Source organism: Sinocyclocheilus anshuiensis, unplaced genomic scaffold (assembly GCF_001515605.1).
Source record: "Sinocyclocheilus anshuiensis isolate Anshui unplaced genomic scaffold, SAMN03320099.WGS_v1.1 scaffold244, whole genome shotgun sequence".
Taxonomy (NCBI): domain Eukaryota; kingdom Metazoa; phylum Chordata; class Actinopteri; order Cypriniformes; family Cyprinidae; genus Sinocyclocheilus; species Sinocyclocheilus anshuiensis.
This window is the reverse complement of record NW_015558588.1, coordinates 334,040-351,783: the sequence shown is the minus strand read 5'-3', so window position 1 is coordinate 351,783 and position 17,744 is coordinate 334,040. Positions and strand designations below refer to the sequence as shown.

At 31.9% G+C, this 17,744-nt stretch overlaps 1 protein-coding gene across 3 annotated transcripts in view; it reads left to right on the top strand.

Moving 5' to 3' along the window:
- Window positions 1-17,744, top strand: part of LOC107679946 (rho GTPase-activating protein 6-like) — a 48,649-nt gene that overhangs the window by 18,102 nt on the left and 12,803 nt on the right. For all 3 annotated transcript variants that reach the window (XM_016475676.1, XM_016475677.1, XM_016475678.1), the window contains exons 2-9: window positions 2,468-2,627; window positions 2,741-2,809; window positions 6,507-6,763; window positions 8,475-8,673; window positions 8,984-9,039; window positions 10,213-10,363; window positions 11,441-11,589; window positions 16,725-16,904. In XM_016475676.1, the coding sequence (XP_016331162.1) occupies window positions 2,468-2,627; window positions 2,741-2,809; window positions 6,507-6,763; window positions 8,475-8,673; window positions 8,984-9,039; window positions 10,213-10,363; window positions 11,441-11,589; window positions 16,725-16,904 (1,221 nt within the window). The remainder of the gene's footprint in view (window positions 1-2,467; window positions 2,628-2,740; window positions 2,810-6,506; window positions 6,764-8,474; window positions 8,674-8,983; window positions 9,040-10,212; window positions 10,364-11,440; window positions 11,590-16,724; window positions 16,905-17,744) is intronic.

Here is a 17,744-nt window from a genome sequence, read left to right as displayed (position 1 = left end):
TAATGTACAGTATTTGAAAAATAATGTGTTTTTTGAACATTAAAGCATGTCAACATATTCTGTTACACCAAATACACAAAATAATGATCTTTCAAAAAGCATCATATGACCCCTTTAAAAAAACGACTTATTTTCAGCTAGTTTCCAAAGCAACATTTTCATTTAGTTTGACTTGTTCTGAAAAAAATAAAAATTAAATAAATGTTTAGTAATGTTATTATATATATTATAAATATTATAAATGTTAGTATTAAATTGTTTTATTTTTAATTATTTATTTAAATAATTATTTAATAATAAGTATATTATGTATATAATAATTATTTAAACAATATATTTAATTATTTTTTAAATAATTACTCATTATTTCAAGCAGTCATTATAGCTATAATTGAATTACAAGTAGTAAAATATAGTAAATTTAAATAAATTAAAATATAGTACAAACTATAGTTAAAATAATCGAGGCATGTTTTCATAATCAAGAGGTTAATATTAATAAGCAGACGTGATATTACCTGCCAGATGGTTTTTGTTACACAACACAGGTTGTTAATGATTTGTGAAAATCACTAATTTGTTGTCTTCAAACGTGTCATCTGATCTAACTCGGTCTGAGACTCCTGGCTAAATTTACTTGAGTGATCATTCCCAGAAAGTCCTACAAGGGAAAGAGGAGTAAAAGGAAAACCAACAAAACACGAGTGTTTGCCAGAGTCTGGGTTTGATTTCTCAAGTCCGAGGAGATCAGGACGATCAGCGAACGTCTGTGCAGACGCCAGGAATTCTCCAGTGCTTGTCACTGCATGTTCACAGAGACCTGGGCTTTTTCTGAGGGAGTCTAGAGACCCAAGCATCACAATAGAGACATAGAGTGTCCAAGCATCACAATATAAAGCCAGCAGGACTACAAGAGCTGAACTCCCATTCGTTCTCCATTGAGAAAGCTGTTTTGAGCTCTGAGGTTGCTGTGGAAAACACAAGCCTGAGATTTCAGTTTTAATTTTTAAGAAATAATATCCTGAATGAGATGCACCATTCTCAAAATACTTATACATGGAGTAATTATGATTTGTTTTTTAAATGTTGTTGAAAGAAGTCTCTTCAGCTCACCAAGGCTGCTTTTATTTGATCAAAAATACAGTAAAAATTATGAAATATTATTATAATTTAAAACAGCTGTTCTCTATGTGAATATCTGTTAAACTGTAATTTATTCCTGTGATCAAAGCTGAATTTTCAGCATCATTACTTCAGTCTTCAGTGTCACATGATCTTCAGAAATCATTCTAATATGCTGATTTGCTGCTCGAGAAACATTTCTGATTATTATCAATGTTGAAAACAGTTGTGCTGCTTCATATTTTCGTGCAAACCGTGATACATTATAATTCAAACGTTTGAGGAAAGTATGAAAAAAAAAAAAAAGTAATGCTTTTATCCAGCATTGATGCATTAAATAGATCAAAAGTGACAGTAAAGGCATTTCAATCATGACAACTCTCAGAACATTTTAGCATGGTGATGGATATGACAATGTTAATGTATTTGGTCTTGGCGGAAGAGATCTGTTACGCTGCTGCTGAATTGCTGCTGCTGTTGGTTATTGCTGTAGTTGTAGATTATTGCTGCTGCTGCAAACAAGTACAGGAACTTGCTACTGCCAATAAATATGGAGATATGTTGCTGTGAGTATTTAAGACATACTGCTGCTGCACAAATAGCCTATAAAATAACCCGTAGCAGATCTATACAGGTGAAGCTGGGGACGGTGGAGGGTTTCAGAGAACTCTGAAGGCGCGCTGCAGTGAATGCTAGCCAGCCATATAAATGCAAGGCAGTAAGCTCATTGGCTGCATATGCAGCATGAACCAATCAGCTTGTGCCAAGTCGTTTAACTCTCTGAAGATCATCAGTTACGTTAACACCCGTCAGAAAGCGCCATCTAGAGTTTCATGACTGAACTATATATTTATAATGTTGCAAAAGATTTTTGTTTCAAATAAATGCTGTTCTTTTGAACTAAAACAGTTTAACAAAAATATTAAGCATCAAAAACTGATTTCAACATTCATAATAAGTACCATTATTAACAACTGAGTACCAATAATAACTCATAATAATAATAATAGAGTAGCAAATCAGCATAGGATCATGTGACACTGATGACTGGAGTAATGATGCTGAAAATACAGCTTTGATCACAGGAATAAATAGCATTTTACTATATATTCATATATGAAACAGCTGTTTTAAATTTAAATAATATTTCACATTTTTATAGTATTTTTGATCAATTAAATGCAGCCTTAGTGAGCAGAAAAGACTTATTTATTTCGTATTCAATATTAAAAATCTGAATTATTCCAAACAGTGTATATTTGTATATGTTGTAATGTTTTGTTGATGCTGCTGCTTTATTAAAGAGTTTCTCTTTCTATGTGTGTGTATTTTGCGTCTTTCATAGGGAGATTTCACCTGTAAGAAAACAGCCGGTCATAACTTCCACATGCAGTCGGTTTCCATTCAGAGTCTGTCGGAGCTGGAGAGAGTCCGGCTGCAGGAGGTCGCTCTGGTCAGACTGATGAAAGACTTCGATTTGGGATGCCAGATCACCATCCCCAAAGGTACACGCTCACTCTCACATTTCCTGAAGTGTCACTTGTTTGATTGACTTAAAGTGTTTGCAGTTATTTTCCGTTCTGTTTCTGAGGTTTTGAATGCGTCATGTCTTTTCCAGATGGCCAGAAGCGGAAAAAGTCACTCCGGAGGAAGCTGGATTCTTTATCGAAAGAAAAGAGAGACAAAGGTGTGCATTTGGTTTTTAGATATTTGTCTAAGCCGTCACGCACATCTAGAAGTTAAAGCTGCAAGCTGACAGCTAGAAATGAAGGTCAAATCTGATTTCTTTGATTACAGTAGATGTGTCTGCTTTTAAAATTTGTATCTTAATGAGATGAAGAAATAATGCTTTAAGGCTGTTAAAACTATTACATATCTTAAAAGGTTTAACAAAAAAATTATTTTCAAGAGGTTTTAAAATCGGGGCTAAAAACAGGAATCACAATATGGTCTAATCTTATTAATAAACTCCAAAATGCGATAATTTAATTATGTGAGCAACATTGACAGTCAAAATCAATGAGTACCACACATTTATGCAAAGAGATTGCTTATGATCTACAGTTAATAAATTATGACAATGTTTACTGTGATGTTTATATTCTAATAAGTTGTCTATGGTTGAATATTTTATTTTATTTATTTATTTATGTTTTAGATCATATTTTATCTTGAATGAGCTGGAAGTAGTAATGCACATACTTTTCAAAATAAGAGTCTCCAAGAAAGAGATGTATATATATATTTTTAATATTTTTTAATTATTATTTAACACATTCAATACAGATATTTTACTAGTATCAGGACATTAACCATGTTATTGCCTTTCTTTAAACACATTATTATTATTATTATTATTATATATAAAAAAAATCCTAGAGCAATGTATTGATTTATTAGTATATAAACCAATTTCAATATATATATATAATTGAAATTGGTTTATATATATATATATATATAATAAAACATGCAGGTCTTAAAAAACAAATTTGATTTTAAAAACTCATTGAAAAACTTGTTAAAAAACATATTTAAAAAATGTATTATTTTATTTCAGCTAGTTTCCAAAGCAACATTTCACATTTTAATTTAGTTTGACTGAAATAAAAATTAATGAAAAACTATATAGACATTTTTAAAAACAACAAAAACAACTAAAAGTGTCAAAAACACACCGCAAAATTACTAAAAATGTAACTAAAATTAACATGCAAGCAGAAAATATAAAAATTAAATAACTGAAAACTATAATAGTATCTCATTGATAATAAAATAACACTGTTAGTGATAGACAAATATATCAATATCGACCTGTTTTAAGAATATAAGCACTGGCAATAATAAACAATAGTGTCAATAATAAACCATTTCACATTTACATTTATGCATTTAGCAGATGCTTTAATCCAAAATGACTTAAAATAGAAGAGCATAAAATGATTCCTCACAGTATTCAGTATTTATTTTTTTATCGAATGTTAAGTACATTTTATAAACAGATGTTCAGTTATGCACTTCTCATTTGCTAACATGTTCCAGAAATCCTCAGTGAAGGAACATCTGACCGTCTGAACAAAGAGTCACATGATCAATGACACTCATTTACTCACGCTTGATTAGTCACATAGAAATAGTGCACAATCTGCTTTACGTTATATCTTCATATTTAGATCCTAAAACATTTATTTACAGGTTTAAATGAAGAACGAATATCACATGTTTGAACTCCTATAGCTCCACTATGATGATAATATACAGAGCTTTGACCCAGAATGGTCCTCCCTGCGCAGTAATGTGTGCTGGAATGCAGACGCTCCCGCTGCACTCCGACGGGAAATAACAACAACACTCCGAGACGCTCCGCACTCGCTCCCATTATTTGTGTTGCAGATCAGACCTCGACGGATTCCTTTCACGTTTACGTTAAACGACTTCTGTGTTTGAAGGAGTGAGATGTTCAGTGTGGAATGTCACGATGCAAAAATGTTTGTTTATGCCATGTTTTATTATATATTAAGCAATATTAGATAAGGCAGGTTTGTATTTTTTTGTTTGTATGCATCAAGCATATACATGCATTTATTTTATTTTATTTTATTTTATTTTTTATTTTATTTTATTTTTTATTTATTTATTTATATTGTTAAATAATTGAAATATTTACTTAAAATCCCAGGTGGAATTCATGTAAATATTTTAGGTCAAAGGCATTTGGTTGACAAACGTTTGTAAATTCCTTGATTAAAGAACCAGAACTAAATATTTTGCAGTAAAAAAAAAGAAATCACATGAAAAACAGGGTTAACTAAAACTAAAACTGAAGCTAAAATTAAAAAAATCCGTAAAAAAAAAAAATCACTTGAAATATAATAAATGTTATTATCACTAATTACCAAAAAATATTATATATTATATCATATTGTATAATATTACCAAAAAAAACTTTCCTCATTTTTAAAATTGTATTTCACTTGATGAACTACAGTAACTAAAACTAAAACTGAAATTAAATTAATAAAAACTATTTGTGTGTGTGTGAGTGTGTGAGTGTGTGAGTGTGAGAGTGTGAGTGTGAGTGAGTGTGAGAGTGTGAGAGTGTGAGTGTGAGTGAGTGTGAGAGTGTGTGTGTGTATAAAACACACAACAAAATGACTAAAACTAACTAAAATTAAAATGAAAACTTAATTTTATAAATATAATAGATTCGAAATATTAATAAAAACAATATTGGTATTTTAATGATACTAAAATAACACTGAAAAGCTAATTATTAATTAAATCAGGGTTGCCAAATGGGGCGAATATAAAGTCGAATGTAAAATTAAAGTGAATAAATGTAGCTGCTCTATAATCGCGATATAGCTTAGTGCGATTATCAAATGAAAGCCTGCAATTTAATTAAATAAATGTATAGTCTGATGTACTGCAATTTTCACAGTGTATTTCATTATAATAATGATCAAATATGCATTTTTTATTTAACAGTCCAGTTGTAACTTACAACAGTAATATATTTCTGTCGTCATTTTTATAATTAGAGTTAAAACATACTACTATTACTGCTTGAACATCTGAATGTGCCGTTTAATTGTTGATATATTAAGTTAAAATTTCACAGTTATTCAAGAAAAACAAGTGACAAAATTGACAAAAAAAAAAAATTGGGAATCCCTGAATTACATCATAAAAATGTAAAATTAATATAAATAAATAATTGTAAAATTAAAATAAATCAAAATATATATATTTTTTTTTTTTTTTGCATATCATGTGACCATTAACTGACATCAGAGAACAGTGGACATGCAAATGTGTTGTTAAATTATTGAAATATTAACTTAAAATCTCAGGCGTACTTATTAAAATATTCTATTTTTATTTTTACTTGAAGTAAAAATGGGATTTTTAAGTTAGCATTTCCATAATTTAACAACACAAAATAAAAAGGCAAAATAAAAAAAAAAATTATTTTATTTTATTTTATTTTATTTTATTTTATTTTATTTTATTTTATTTTATTTTATTTTATTTTATTTTATTTTATTTTATTTTATTTTATTTTATTTTATTTTATTTTATTTTATTTTATTTTATTTTATTTTATTTTATTTTATTTTATTTTATTTTATTTTATTTTATTTTATTTTATTTTATTTTATTTTGAAATCACGCCAAAATAAAATATATTTTTTTATTATTATTTATTTATCTTGCCTTTATTTTTTGTGTTAAAATATTTAAATATGAACTTAAAAACCCCAGGTTGACCATGTAAATATTTTAGTTTCAAAGGCATTTGGCCGACAGAAAGTTTGAGAATTCCTGGATTAGAGAAGCAGAAGTAAATCTTTCTCTGTCCTTTCTCTCTCTGTGTTGCTCAGAGTCGGATCCGCAGGCGTTCGGCGTGCCGCTCTCGCAGGTGATTGTGAACGACCGGCGTCACAAGCAGCAGCAGGAGGAGCAGGAGGAGCAGCGGAGTCCAGCAGACCGAGTCTCTTCACTCCTGCAGCTGACGGGCCGCAGATCCACCAACAAGGAGCTTTCCAGCAGTAACTCGTCCCTCAGCTCGTCCTCCGAGACGCCCAACGAGGGCACGACACCCGGCACGCCGGAGACGGCGCTGCGCTCACGCAGACGGGTAGAGTATCGCTCCTCTCAAGCAGACTGTTATTTTTGGTAACACTTACAGTAACAGTAAGGTCCCATTCATTAACTTTAGTAATGCATAACTAACATTAACTAACAATGAGCAATGCATTTGTTACAGTATATAATTATCGTATATGATTAATACAACTATTCATCATTAGTTCATGTTAGCTCAAGTGCGTAAAATAATATTTAATACACAAGTAAATGTTGAAATGTTCATTAACTAATATTAATAAATGCTCTAGAAGTGTTTTTCATTGTTAATTCATGTTGACGAATGGAACCAATGGAATTGTAAAGTGTTAATATATTTTTAAATATCTGATAACTGATATGCAGAACAAAAAAAAAAGTTTTTTGACACAATAAATTAATAATCATCATTAAAACGTTTTTGTTTTTGTTTGACAAAATAATAAATTAATTATGAATAATCATCATTAAAAAATTTTTGACACAATAATAAATTAATAATCAATAATAAATCATTAAAAGTTTTTTTTGACACAATAATAAATCATTAAATCGTTTTTTTTTAATGCAATAATACATTTATAATTATTAACAATAATCATTAAAACTTTTTTTGACACAACTAATAATCGTTAATAATAATCATTCAAACTTGTTTTGACACGGAAATAAATAATCAATAATTATCATTAAAACGTTTTTTGACACAAACTAATAATCATTCATAATAATCATTCAAACTTGTTTTGACACAGTAATAAATCAATAATTATCATTAAAACATTTTTTGTCACAATAATGAATTGATAATAATCAATAATAATCATTAAAATGTTTTTGACACAATAATAAATTAATGATCATTATTATTATTATTTCCATTTTTTTTTGTATAGTTTGTACTGTCTAATATTTTTAATAACTATAATGCTTAAAATGCTATATGTCAGGGTTATAATAGTTAACTAAAATTAAAACCATAAAACATTTTTGTTTCTTGAAATAAAATAAAGGTTAACTGAAATGATATATATATATTATATAATATATAACTTTAATAAACTTTATTTCAGCTAGTTGACGTCAACTTTCTCTTTTTCGTTTTAAAGTTGAATTACTAAAATAACTAAATTATTTAATAATTACAAAAACACACAACAAGATTACTAAAACTTTAACAAAACTTAAAGTGAAAATAGAAAATGTAAAAATAAAATGTAATTTAAAATATTAACAAAAACTATCATAGTATATCAATGATACTAAAATAGCACTTTTCTCACATGAGAATGAATGGCTATAAAAAGTTATTATACACACTTTTAGTTACTTTACCGGTGTAAACTCTTGTTTAATGCTGTTTGAGACCCAAAAAAATGCTGCAATTTAACATTAGACCTCAAATTAAAATCAATAATTCAATAATTAGAAATCTGAATTTCCGTGAAAAAAAAAACATCGGTAGAGAATCAAATTGTCATTATGAACCAAACTGTGTTGAAACTGTTACAGAAAACATGAGCAAATGTTTGCTTGATTTGTTCATGACAATGATGATTTATTGCATATTGCAAATGTGTTTGCTACGATTTTGCTGGAGATATTGAATGAAGCAATGCTATTAACAATGCAGTGGTTTTAATCCGGTTCAAACGGGACTTCTCAGCCAAAAGCGCTGTCAGAAGTGTCTCGGTGTTCATGAACGCAGTGTTTTACTGCTGCAGGGCGGCGTGTCTGTGGACTGCATCACTGATCTGGACGACAGTCACTCTCGTCTGCTGGAGGCTCTTCAGCTCTCTAAGCCTGTGGAGTCACACAGCGAGAAGAAGAAGAAGACGAGCGACGCCAAGCTCAGCCTGAATCCCATCTACAGACAGGTGCCGCGCGTGCTGGACAGCTGCTGCCAACACCTGCAGAAATATGGTCAGTGCCTCCTCCTGTACATCCAGAGGTGCAGTGAAACGTGTTCGAAGGAGCCCCGCAAATCAATATTGTGGCTCTGAGTTCACATCTGTCAGTTTGAGGTCGTCTTTGCGGTTTGATAAGCCCCGCCCCAACTTCCTGTTTCCATAGAGAGCGAGGAAAAAAAACTTTTCCGTTTCCCTTTCATGGGGTCTTCAGAGTTCACAATAACAGCCGGACTAGTTTGAGCGTAGTCTAAACACAGTTTTAAGACAGTTTCCATGCAGACGTTGACGTAACAGTGCCGGTTATTTGCTTTGCTGCTGTGAAGGTCTGCAGACGGTGGGCATTTTCCGGGTCGGAAGCTCCAAGAAAAGAGTTCGACAGGTGAGAAGCAAATGTTTTAATGCCTTTGAGACTATATATTTTTTATTTAAAAAAATACATTTAAAAAAATTCAATTTTTTTTTACTGACAGTAAACAGAGTACATGAAAGCAAAATTATTTAATTTAATTTAATTTCACATGGAACTTGTACAAAAATTAATATTTGTAAAAAAAAATGTTTAATAATATGTCAGTAAAGCTAAATATAGGCTAAATATATTTTTTAATAAAATATATTTATGGCGTGAAAATTGTACATTTAATTTTTTTTTTAATTAAATGACAGTAAAGGTAACCAAAATAAATAAAGGCAAAAAAAAATAACAAATGGAAATTAAATTAAAAACGCAATTCGGTTAAACTCAATTTGGCATGGATCTTGTACAAAAAAATTATATTTCAGTTATTATGTCAGTAAAGGTAAATAAAATAAATAAAGGTATCTTTTGTACATTTTTCTTATCATACAAAAATATTTCATCATCTTGACCAGGGATTCCCAAACTCTTTTTTTTTTTTTTTTTTGTCAGATTAATCCTTTTGACCTAAAATGTTTACTTGAAGTACCCCTGAATTATTAAGTGAATATTTTAATAATTTAACAACACATTTGCGTGTTTATGGTTCTCCGATGACAATTAATGGTCACGGTACACAATAGAAACAAATGAAATAAATTTAGCTTAGAATTATTTTTGAACTTTTTTTTGCATTTTTGTATTGTGACATCCAGGTAAACAAATAAATTATTTCATCTTTTTTTTTTTTTAGTAAGTATTGTGTTTTGGTTTCATTTTTTAAATTGTTTATTTATTTTTATTGTACATTTTTAAAAATGTAATTAATTGTTAGCCTTTTTCAGCCCGCTGCAGTTTCTTCACAAACCCAAGTTTGCTAAACTTTGCTCTAGATAATGCTGTTGTGTACACAAACCTTCCAAGAGGGTTATTTTCAATTAATCTGAGTGAATTTAAATGATTTTAAAAGAAATCCTTATGCATTAATAATCACAAATAACTGGAAAGTTTGTGCAACTTCATTGGTGGAAAAAGTATGTGAACCCTCTAAAGACCATTGACGGTGTGTTTGTTGTGACGTTCTAAAGACCATTGACGGTGTGTTTGTTGTGACGTTCTAAAGACCATTGACGGTGTGTTTGTTGTGACGTTCAGCTGCGTGAAGCGTTCGATCAGGGTGCCGAGGTTGTTCTGGACCAGCGGCACAGTGTTCATGATGTGGCGGCGCTGCTCAAAGAGTTTCTTAGAGACATGCCGGATCCTCTGCTGACCAGAGAACTCTACTCCGCATTTATCAGCTGCACGTGTAAGAAACATAATGCTGAGACAATCACTTAAAGGAATAGTTCAGTCAAAAATGAAAGTGTATTCACCCTCAGGCCATCCAAGATTAGGATGAGTTTGTTTCTTCATCAGATTTGGAGAAATGTAGCACTGCATCAGTGTCTCAGCAATGGATGCTCTGCAGTGAATGGGTGCCGTCAGAATGAGAGTCCAAACAGCTGATAAAAACATCACAATAATCCACAAGTAATCCACACCACTCCAGTCCATCAGTTAACATCTGGAGAAGACAAAAGCTGAAACAAAAAATTAATCAAGACGTTTTTAACTTCAAACCGTTGCTTCAAGCTAAAATATGAGTCCATAATCCATAATAATGCTTCCATCCACATATTTGTTTAGAGCTGTTTTGGCTTGTAAACGCTGCTTGATCTGTGCAGATTTCTCTCCTGATTCAGACCAGACCACGTTTTCCATTATCATAGATTATGGACCTAATGATGAAATAATGAAACATCTTAATGATGGATTTGTTTCTTTTTTTGTCTTCACAATACATTAACTGATGGACTGGAGTGGTTAGGCCTAATTGAACGGAGGAATTATGGTATTCTTCTGTAGCCTGACGACGAGTAACTTTAACCATTGTTCATGTGAACTCAAAGACAGCCTGATGCTTATAATATGCTTATATATAATAGGGTAAATCCTGTATAGTGATTTATCCTATATAGTGCTTGCATAAAGCAAGTAGTGCATACACTTGTAGCTGTTATGTATCTTTGTAAGTCATTGTAAGCCCCCTTTTGAGGCATGCGCAAGCGCACGAACCCCCCCCAAAAAAAACAAAAAAAGTGAGCTCCCCTAAAGTCCACGGTATAGTTCGAACACTGGACGGCACCCATTCACTGCAGAGCATCCATTGCTGAGCAAGTGATGCAATGCTACATTTCTCCGAATCTGATGAAGAAACAAACTCATTCACATCTTGGATGGCCTGAGGATGAGCACACTTTCATTTTTGGATGAACTATTCCTTTAATAAATCAACACTTTATTCTTCTTTATTCCACTCATCTTCTCTGTGGTGTTTCTGCAGCTCTAGATAAGGTAGATCAGCACACGGTCATACAGTTACTCATCTGTCTGCTTCCCGCCTGCAACAGCGACACCCTTCAGTGTTTACTTCACTTCCTGTCCAACGTAGCCAATCACGCGGAGGATTCGCGGGACGCTGATGGAAACGAGGTGAGTTGTGTGGTTCATTTGTGATGATTTATACAATTAAGCAAAATTGTGGCAATTTGAATGTGTTTTATTTGTGTAATTTGTATTTATCTGTATCAATTTAATTTAGGCTAGTTTCATGATCCTGTGAATGTAAGAGTTTTCAGACAGAGATAATTTAACAAAGTCTCTCAATTAAACTTCAAGAAAAAACATAGTTAGGGGCCATTCACACAAAACACGTTTTTGTGCATTTTTAGAAACCCATTTTGTTGACAGTAGAACTACTTTCAAATTGAGCACCGCATTTTTAAATTGGCGTGTCGTGTGTGAGACGATGCAAAAGAAGTGAAACGCGAACGGAAAGGTCAAATACGTCCGTCTCGTGCATGTTTGAAAAACAATGGAAAAAGCAGCACAGTTGAATGCAAAACGCTTTCTGTGTGAACGAGCCCTTATACACTGTAAAAACGGATAAATAAATAAAACAAAGATTATTGGAGTATGTTTTACTATTCCAGTCTTTCTACTTCAAAATATTAGGTTTAATTCAATGTGTTACTTGCCATTTCTTTGTAATTATTTGTGAAATTTACTAGCAAATTGTTGCAAAGTAAATATTACACTGAAAAAAAATTTGGTGGTGAATCAATTTTCACTCAGAAATTTCTAGTAATTTTTTTTTTTTTTTAAGTAATTAGGCAAGGCAAGTTTATATAGATATATATAGAATTTCATACCTAATGGTAATTCAAAGCGCTTTACATAAAAAGGAATTAAAATCATAACACAATCACAACCGATGCATAAGAAAAAAATTGCATGCATTAAAAAAAACAAAACAATAAAGCAGAGAAAAAAAAAGAAGAAAAAAAATGATTTTAATTAATTCATTAATTTTAATTAAATTAAACTACAATGACAAAGAAATTGCAAGGGGAATTTAATTTTAACAGTAATCCTCTGTTGTGCAGCTCTTTACTTAACATTTTTAAGACATTAATTAAAATGGTAATGTTTTATGCCTTTATTTGATTACCACTGTTTTTGATAGTAAATATGTATTAAATCATAAATCCAGAAAAATCCAAAGTGACAACACAAACTTTCTGAAAAAAAATACAACATTTCCCAGGGACCTATTATTAAAGAAAGAAAGAAAGTAAATAAAGAGAGAATATTTATTATTATTATTATTAATTATTATTATTAAAAAAAAAATAAAATCATAGGGCCCTAAAAAATATTTTTTTGTTAAACTTAAAAAAGAAAAAGTTAAATTCTGCAAGTTTCAAGATTTCAGTTAATTAGACATTATTTTTGATCAGTAAAATTTAAATTAACCATTAAAAGTAATTTTTGCTAAACTTTTAATGAATTGTTGTTAAATTGTGTAAGTTTCATGATTTCAATTAATTAGACATTTTTGATTAGTAAAATTTAATTAATGACAAAAGAAATCCTTTTTTCCTCCCATCCATGAGAATTGTTTGATACAGCATTTGAGCGAAGACAGGATAGGGGTAATATGATCACACTTTCAAGTGCCTGTCAGCAATCTCACAGTCGCATTTTGGACGCCAGGGCTTTCTGGCCAACTCCCATGTAGAGAGTAGGGCTGGACGATATATTATTCTTATAGATTGAAACAAATGTGCTTCAGCCAGAAAAAAAGGGTTGAAAAGTGCTCCGAGTCGCTGCAGAAAACTAAAAAATTGAACAGCAACAAAAACTGGAAATGCTGCTAGAGAAGGGCTTATTGTAATGGTATATCATTCTGAACCCTTAAAGGTGCTGATTCTGTGCTATGTTTTGCCCTAAAACCAGATTGAAAAACTTAAAAAAAAAATAAAAAAATGATTGTAGTTGAATAAAAACTGCCTTCTCCAAAACCTTAAAAAGAAAAGGCAATTTTGAGATTGGTCTGAAATTGGATAGATCATTGGGGTCCAAACTTGATCTTTTTAATACTTGGCTGCACTATGGCATGTTTAAAATCAGCTGGCACAAAACCTGTCATCAGGCAATTATTTATTAGCTTCAAAATACTGGGGCTGACAACATTAAAAATCTGATTCCCACGCTGGGATAAAATCTTAGGGACTAGTAGAGGGTTTCATATGTTTGACAATCTCTGCCAAATCCGTCATAGAAAAAACAGTCGAGCATGTTGGCAAAAGAGCTGGTTGATCATAATCCAATAATGGAAGATCTAATACCAGCAATTTTATCTATAAAATAAAAGTTTTTGGAACTTTTCACATGATGCAGAGACTTCAAACCCAACCGAAGCAGGTGGATTAATCACTGCATTCAGTGTATTGAATAAAACTCTCGGGTTACCTTGTTTCTTTTCCCCCGATGAAATTAGAAAAATATTTGTCCCTTTTGAAACGTGCAGTGCTCATGTTTATTCAACGAAGTCAAACGGCACAAATAAATCAATGTGTGGGAAACTGGTAATGTATATCGAAATATCAGAAATGTGTTTAAAAATCATATCACCGTTATTGAAAAAAATTATATCGCGATACATATTGATATTGAATTATTGTCCAGCCCTAGTAGAGAGTATTAACAATAATCTAAATGTGAAAAAAATAAAACCATGAATAACTATCTCTAGGTCTCTGAAAGAAAGAAAGCGCTTCATCTTTGCTAAAATTCTCAAATTAAAAAAGCAAGATTTGAACACAGAATTAACTTGCTTTTCAAATTTAAATTCTGAGTCAGATTTTTCACCACTGCTTTATTATGCTCAGCCCAGGAGCCAAGAATAGACTTTATAGTGGTTTGGTTTCCAACTGGACCAAAAAACATAATCTCTTATTTTCATTGAATTTTAAAAAGTTTAACGCCATCCAGTCCTTGATGTCAGTTAAGCAGTTCAGAAGCGAGCTAGTTCCCAAAGGGAGTAAATACAGTGAAAACACAAGGGGGGGCGAGAATAGACCCTTGAGGGACTCCATACTTTAGTGGAGCTGCCGTTCGCATACATTCGCCCAGTTTAACCGCAAAGCTTCTATCTGCTAGATATGACTTAAACACTTTAAGGGCTACCCCACAAATTCCAACATGGTTTTCCAGCAGAGAAACCAAAATATTATGATCTACAGTATTGAAGGCCGTACTCAGGTCCAATAACATTAGGATCGACTATGCTCCAGAGTCAGCATTTAATGGTATATCATTCTGAACCCTTAAAGGTGCTGATTCTGTGCTATGTTTTGCCCTAAAACCAGATTGAAAAACTTTAAAAAAAAAATAAAAAAATGATTGTAGTTGAATAAAAACTGCCTTCTCCAAAACCTTAAAAAGAAAAGGCAATTTTGAGATTGGTCTGAAATTGGATAGATCATTGGGGTCCAAACTTGATCTTTTTAATTCTTGGGTGCACTATGGCATGTTTAAAATCAGCTGGCACAAAACCTGTCATCAGGCAATTATTTATTAGCTTCAAAATACTGGGGCTGACAACATTAAAAATCTGATTCCCACGCTGGGATAAAATCTTAGGGACTAGTAGAGGGTTTCATATGTTTGACAATCTCTGCCAAATCCGTCATAGAAAAAACAGTCGAGCATGTTGGCAAAAGAGCTGGTTGATCATAATCCAATAATGGAAGATCTAATACCAGCAATTTTATCTATAAAATAAAAGTTTTTGGAACTTTTCACATGATGCAGAGACTTCAAACCCAACCGAAGCAGGTGGATTAATCACTGCATTCAGTGTATTGAATAAAACTCTCGGGTTACCTTGTTTTTTTTTCCCCAATGAAATTAGAAAAATATTTGTCCCTTACAGTTTTAACCAATTTGTGGTAATCAAATAACAGCCCCTTAAAGGGGTCATGAACTGGATTTTTTTAAGTCCACTTATGACGTTTGCGTGGTTTTTTATACACATACATACATACATCTTTTAGTGCGATGATCTCTTGTATATCAAAATCTCTCAAATGACACTTGAAGCTTATCTGTCATTAAGCCAAGGTTCAGAATTTAGTTTAAAACATCTCGTCTCCAACGGGGCAATCAAGTCTAAAATATCAGTGCACACCGAGGTAAAAGAAGAGCGTAATTCGTCCCCACACAAGCTCGTAAGAGGGCTCTCATTGTCCAAATTCAACAACGCAGTATCATTATACATAATACAGAAATCGTCAACAGTTTAAGAGTTCAGTTTCTGACTTTTATATGTTGACACACGTGGTTTTCCTTTGGGACATTAAAAACATTAAAAACAACAGAATTATGATCAATGATTTCAAGGTCGCAAACAGTCAAACCATAAGAACAGATCCAAAGTTTGTCCATGTATGTGTGTTGGGCCATTCACATGCTAAACTAGGGTAAATGATTCAATGAGATTAAGGACGTCTCTTGACAGTATATCGACTGGGCAGCAGACATGAATATTAAAGTCCCAGAGGATCAAGAGTCTATCATACTTCATCATAAGTCCTCCTAGAAATTCCGTGAACTCAATAAATAAAGTTTTCCATAAAACATCACTACTAAAAGGACAAACCACTTTAAAGCACAATAAAAGTCTTTACACTATAAGTGACCATGGACCACAAAACCAGTCATAAGGTACAATTTTTCGAAATTGAGATGTATACATCATCTGAAAGCTGTAATAAGCTTTCCATTGATGTCTGGTTTGTTAGGATCGGACAATATTTGGCTGAGATACAACTATTTGAAAATCTGGAATCTGAGGGTGCAAAAAGAATCTAAATATTGAGAAAATCATCTTTAAAGTTGTCCAAATGAAGTTCTTAGCAATGCATATTACTAATCAAAAATGAAGTTTTGATATATTTATGGTAGGAAATTTACAAAATATCTTCATGGAACATGATCTTTACTTAATATCCTAATGATTTTTGGCATAAAAGAAAAATCTATAATTTTGACCCATACAATGTATTGTTGGCTATTGCTACAAATATACCCCAGCGACTTAAGACTGCTTTTGTGCTCCAGAGTCACATAAGTTTTGGAGGTCATGCATTGCTTTTTGTGCTGATCACAAATCCACAAGTTCATGCAGTTAGTGCAGTTTGTTAGACGTACAGTAGTAAATGATGACTGCATTTGTGTTTTTGCCTGAATTACCCATTGTTTGGGCTTCTGCTCTACTTTAGGTGATTGGTAATAAGATGACGTCGCTGAACCTGGCCACCATATTTGGGCCGAACCTCCTGCACAAGCAGAAGAGCTCAGAGAAGGAGTTCAGCGTTGAGAGTTCGGCGCGGATGGAGGACAGCGCCGCCATCATCAGCGTCGTCCAGCACATGATCGACACGCACCAGTCCCTGTTCATGGTACAAACCGTCCCATTACATAACACACTAAAAATGCACAGCGAGGCCTTCCGCCGACTTGATGTGCACAGCCAAAGAAAATACAACAATAAAAATAAATCACCACGTCTATGCACGTTTGTTATGGCAGTTTTATGAAAGTGCTTGAGATCTAGTTTATGCTGCTCAGTGTTGGATCACTGGGATCGCTGAAACGCTCCAGCACAGTCCTGTGGCATGTCCAAAAAAGGGCTGCCGAGATGTTTTGGACCATTTAAATTTGAATAAAGGACAAGTGTGCTGGCAGAATAGAAACATGCACGGGTTTAGGCAGATTGCATCCTGTAAAGGGGGAATATTGTACATATTATTATTATTATTATTTTTTTCCTATATGGTCCCATTTTTACTAATCACAATTTCCTTTAAAGGAGTAATATTGTACATGTTGTTATTATTATTATTATTAATAATTAATTTATTAACTTATTTATTTATGTATGTTTGTTTATTAATTTATTTATTTAATTGCACATTTATGTATTTACCTATTGTCCTTATGGTCCCAATGTTATTAATCATAATTATGTAAAAATATAATCTTACCGGTTTAATTATATATTTAATATCATATTTAAATAAATAATGACATATTTATGTTTTTAAATATCACATTTTTCAAACACTCACTTTGACCCTGATAATTTAATACTTTTTTGAATAGAAACATGCATGGTTTTAGACAGATTATATCCTTCAAAGAGTTAATATTGTATATATTATTAATATTATTATTGTTTATTTTCCTTATGGTCCCAGTGTTACTGATTTATAAATAATAAAACTAATTAATAATAATAG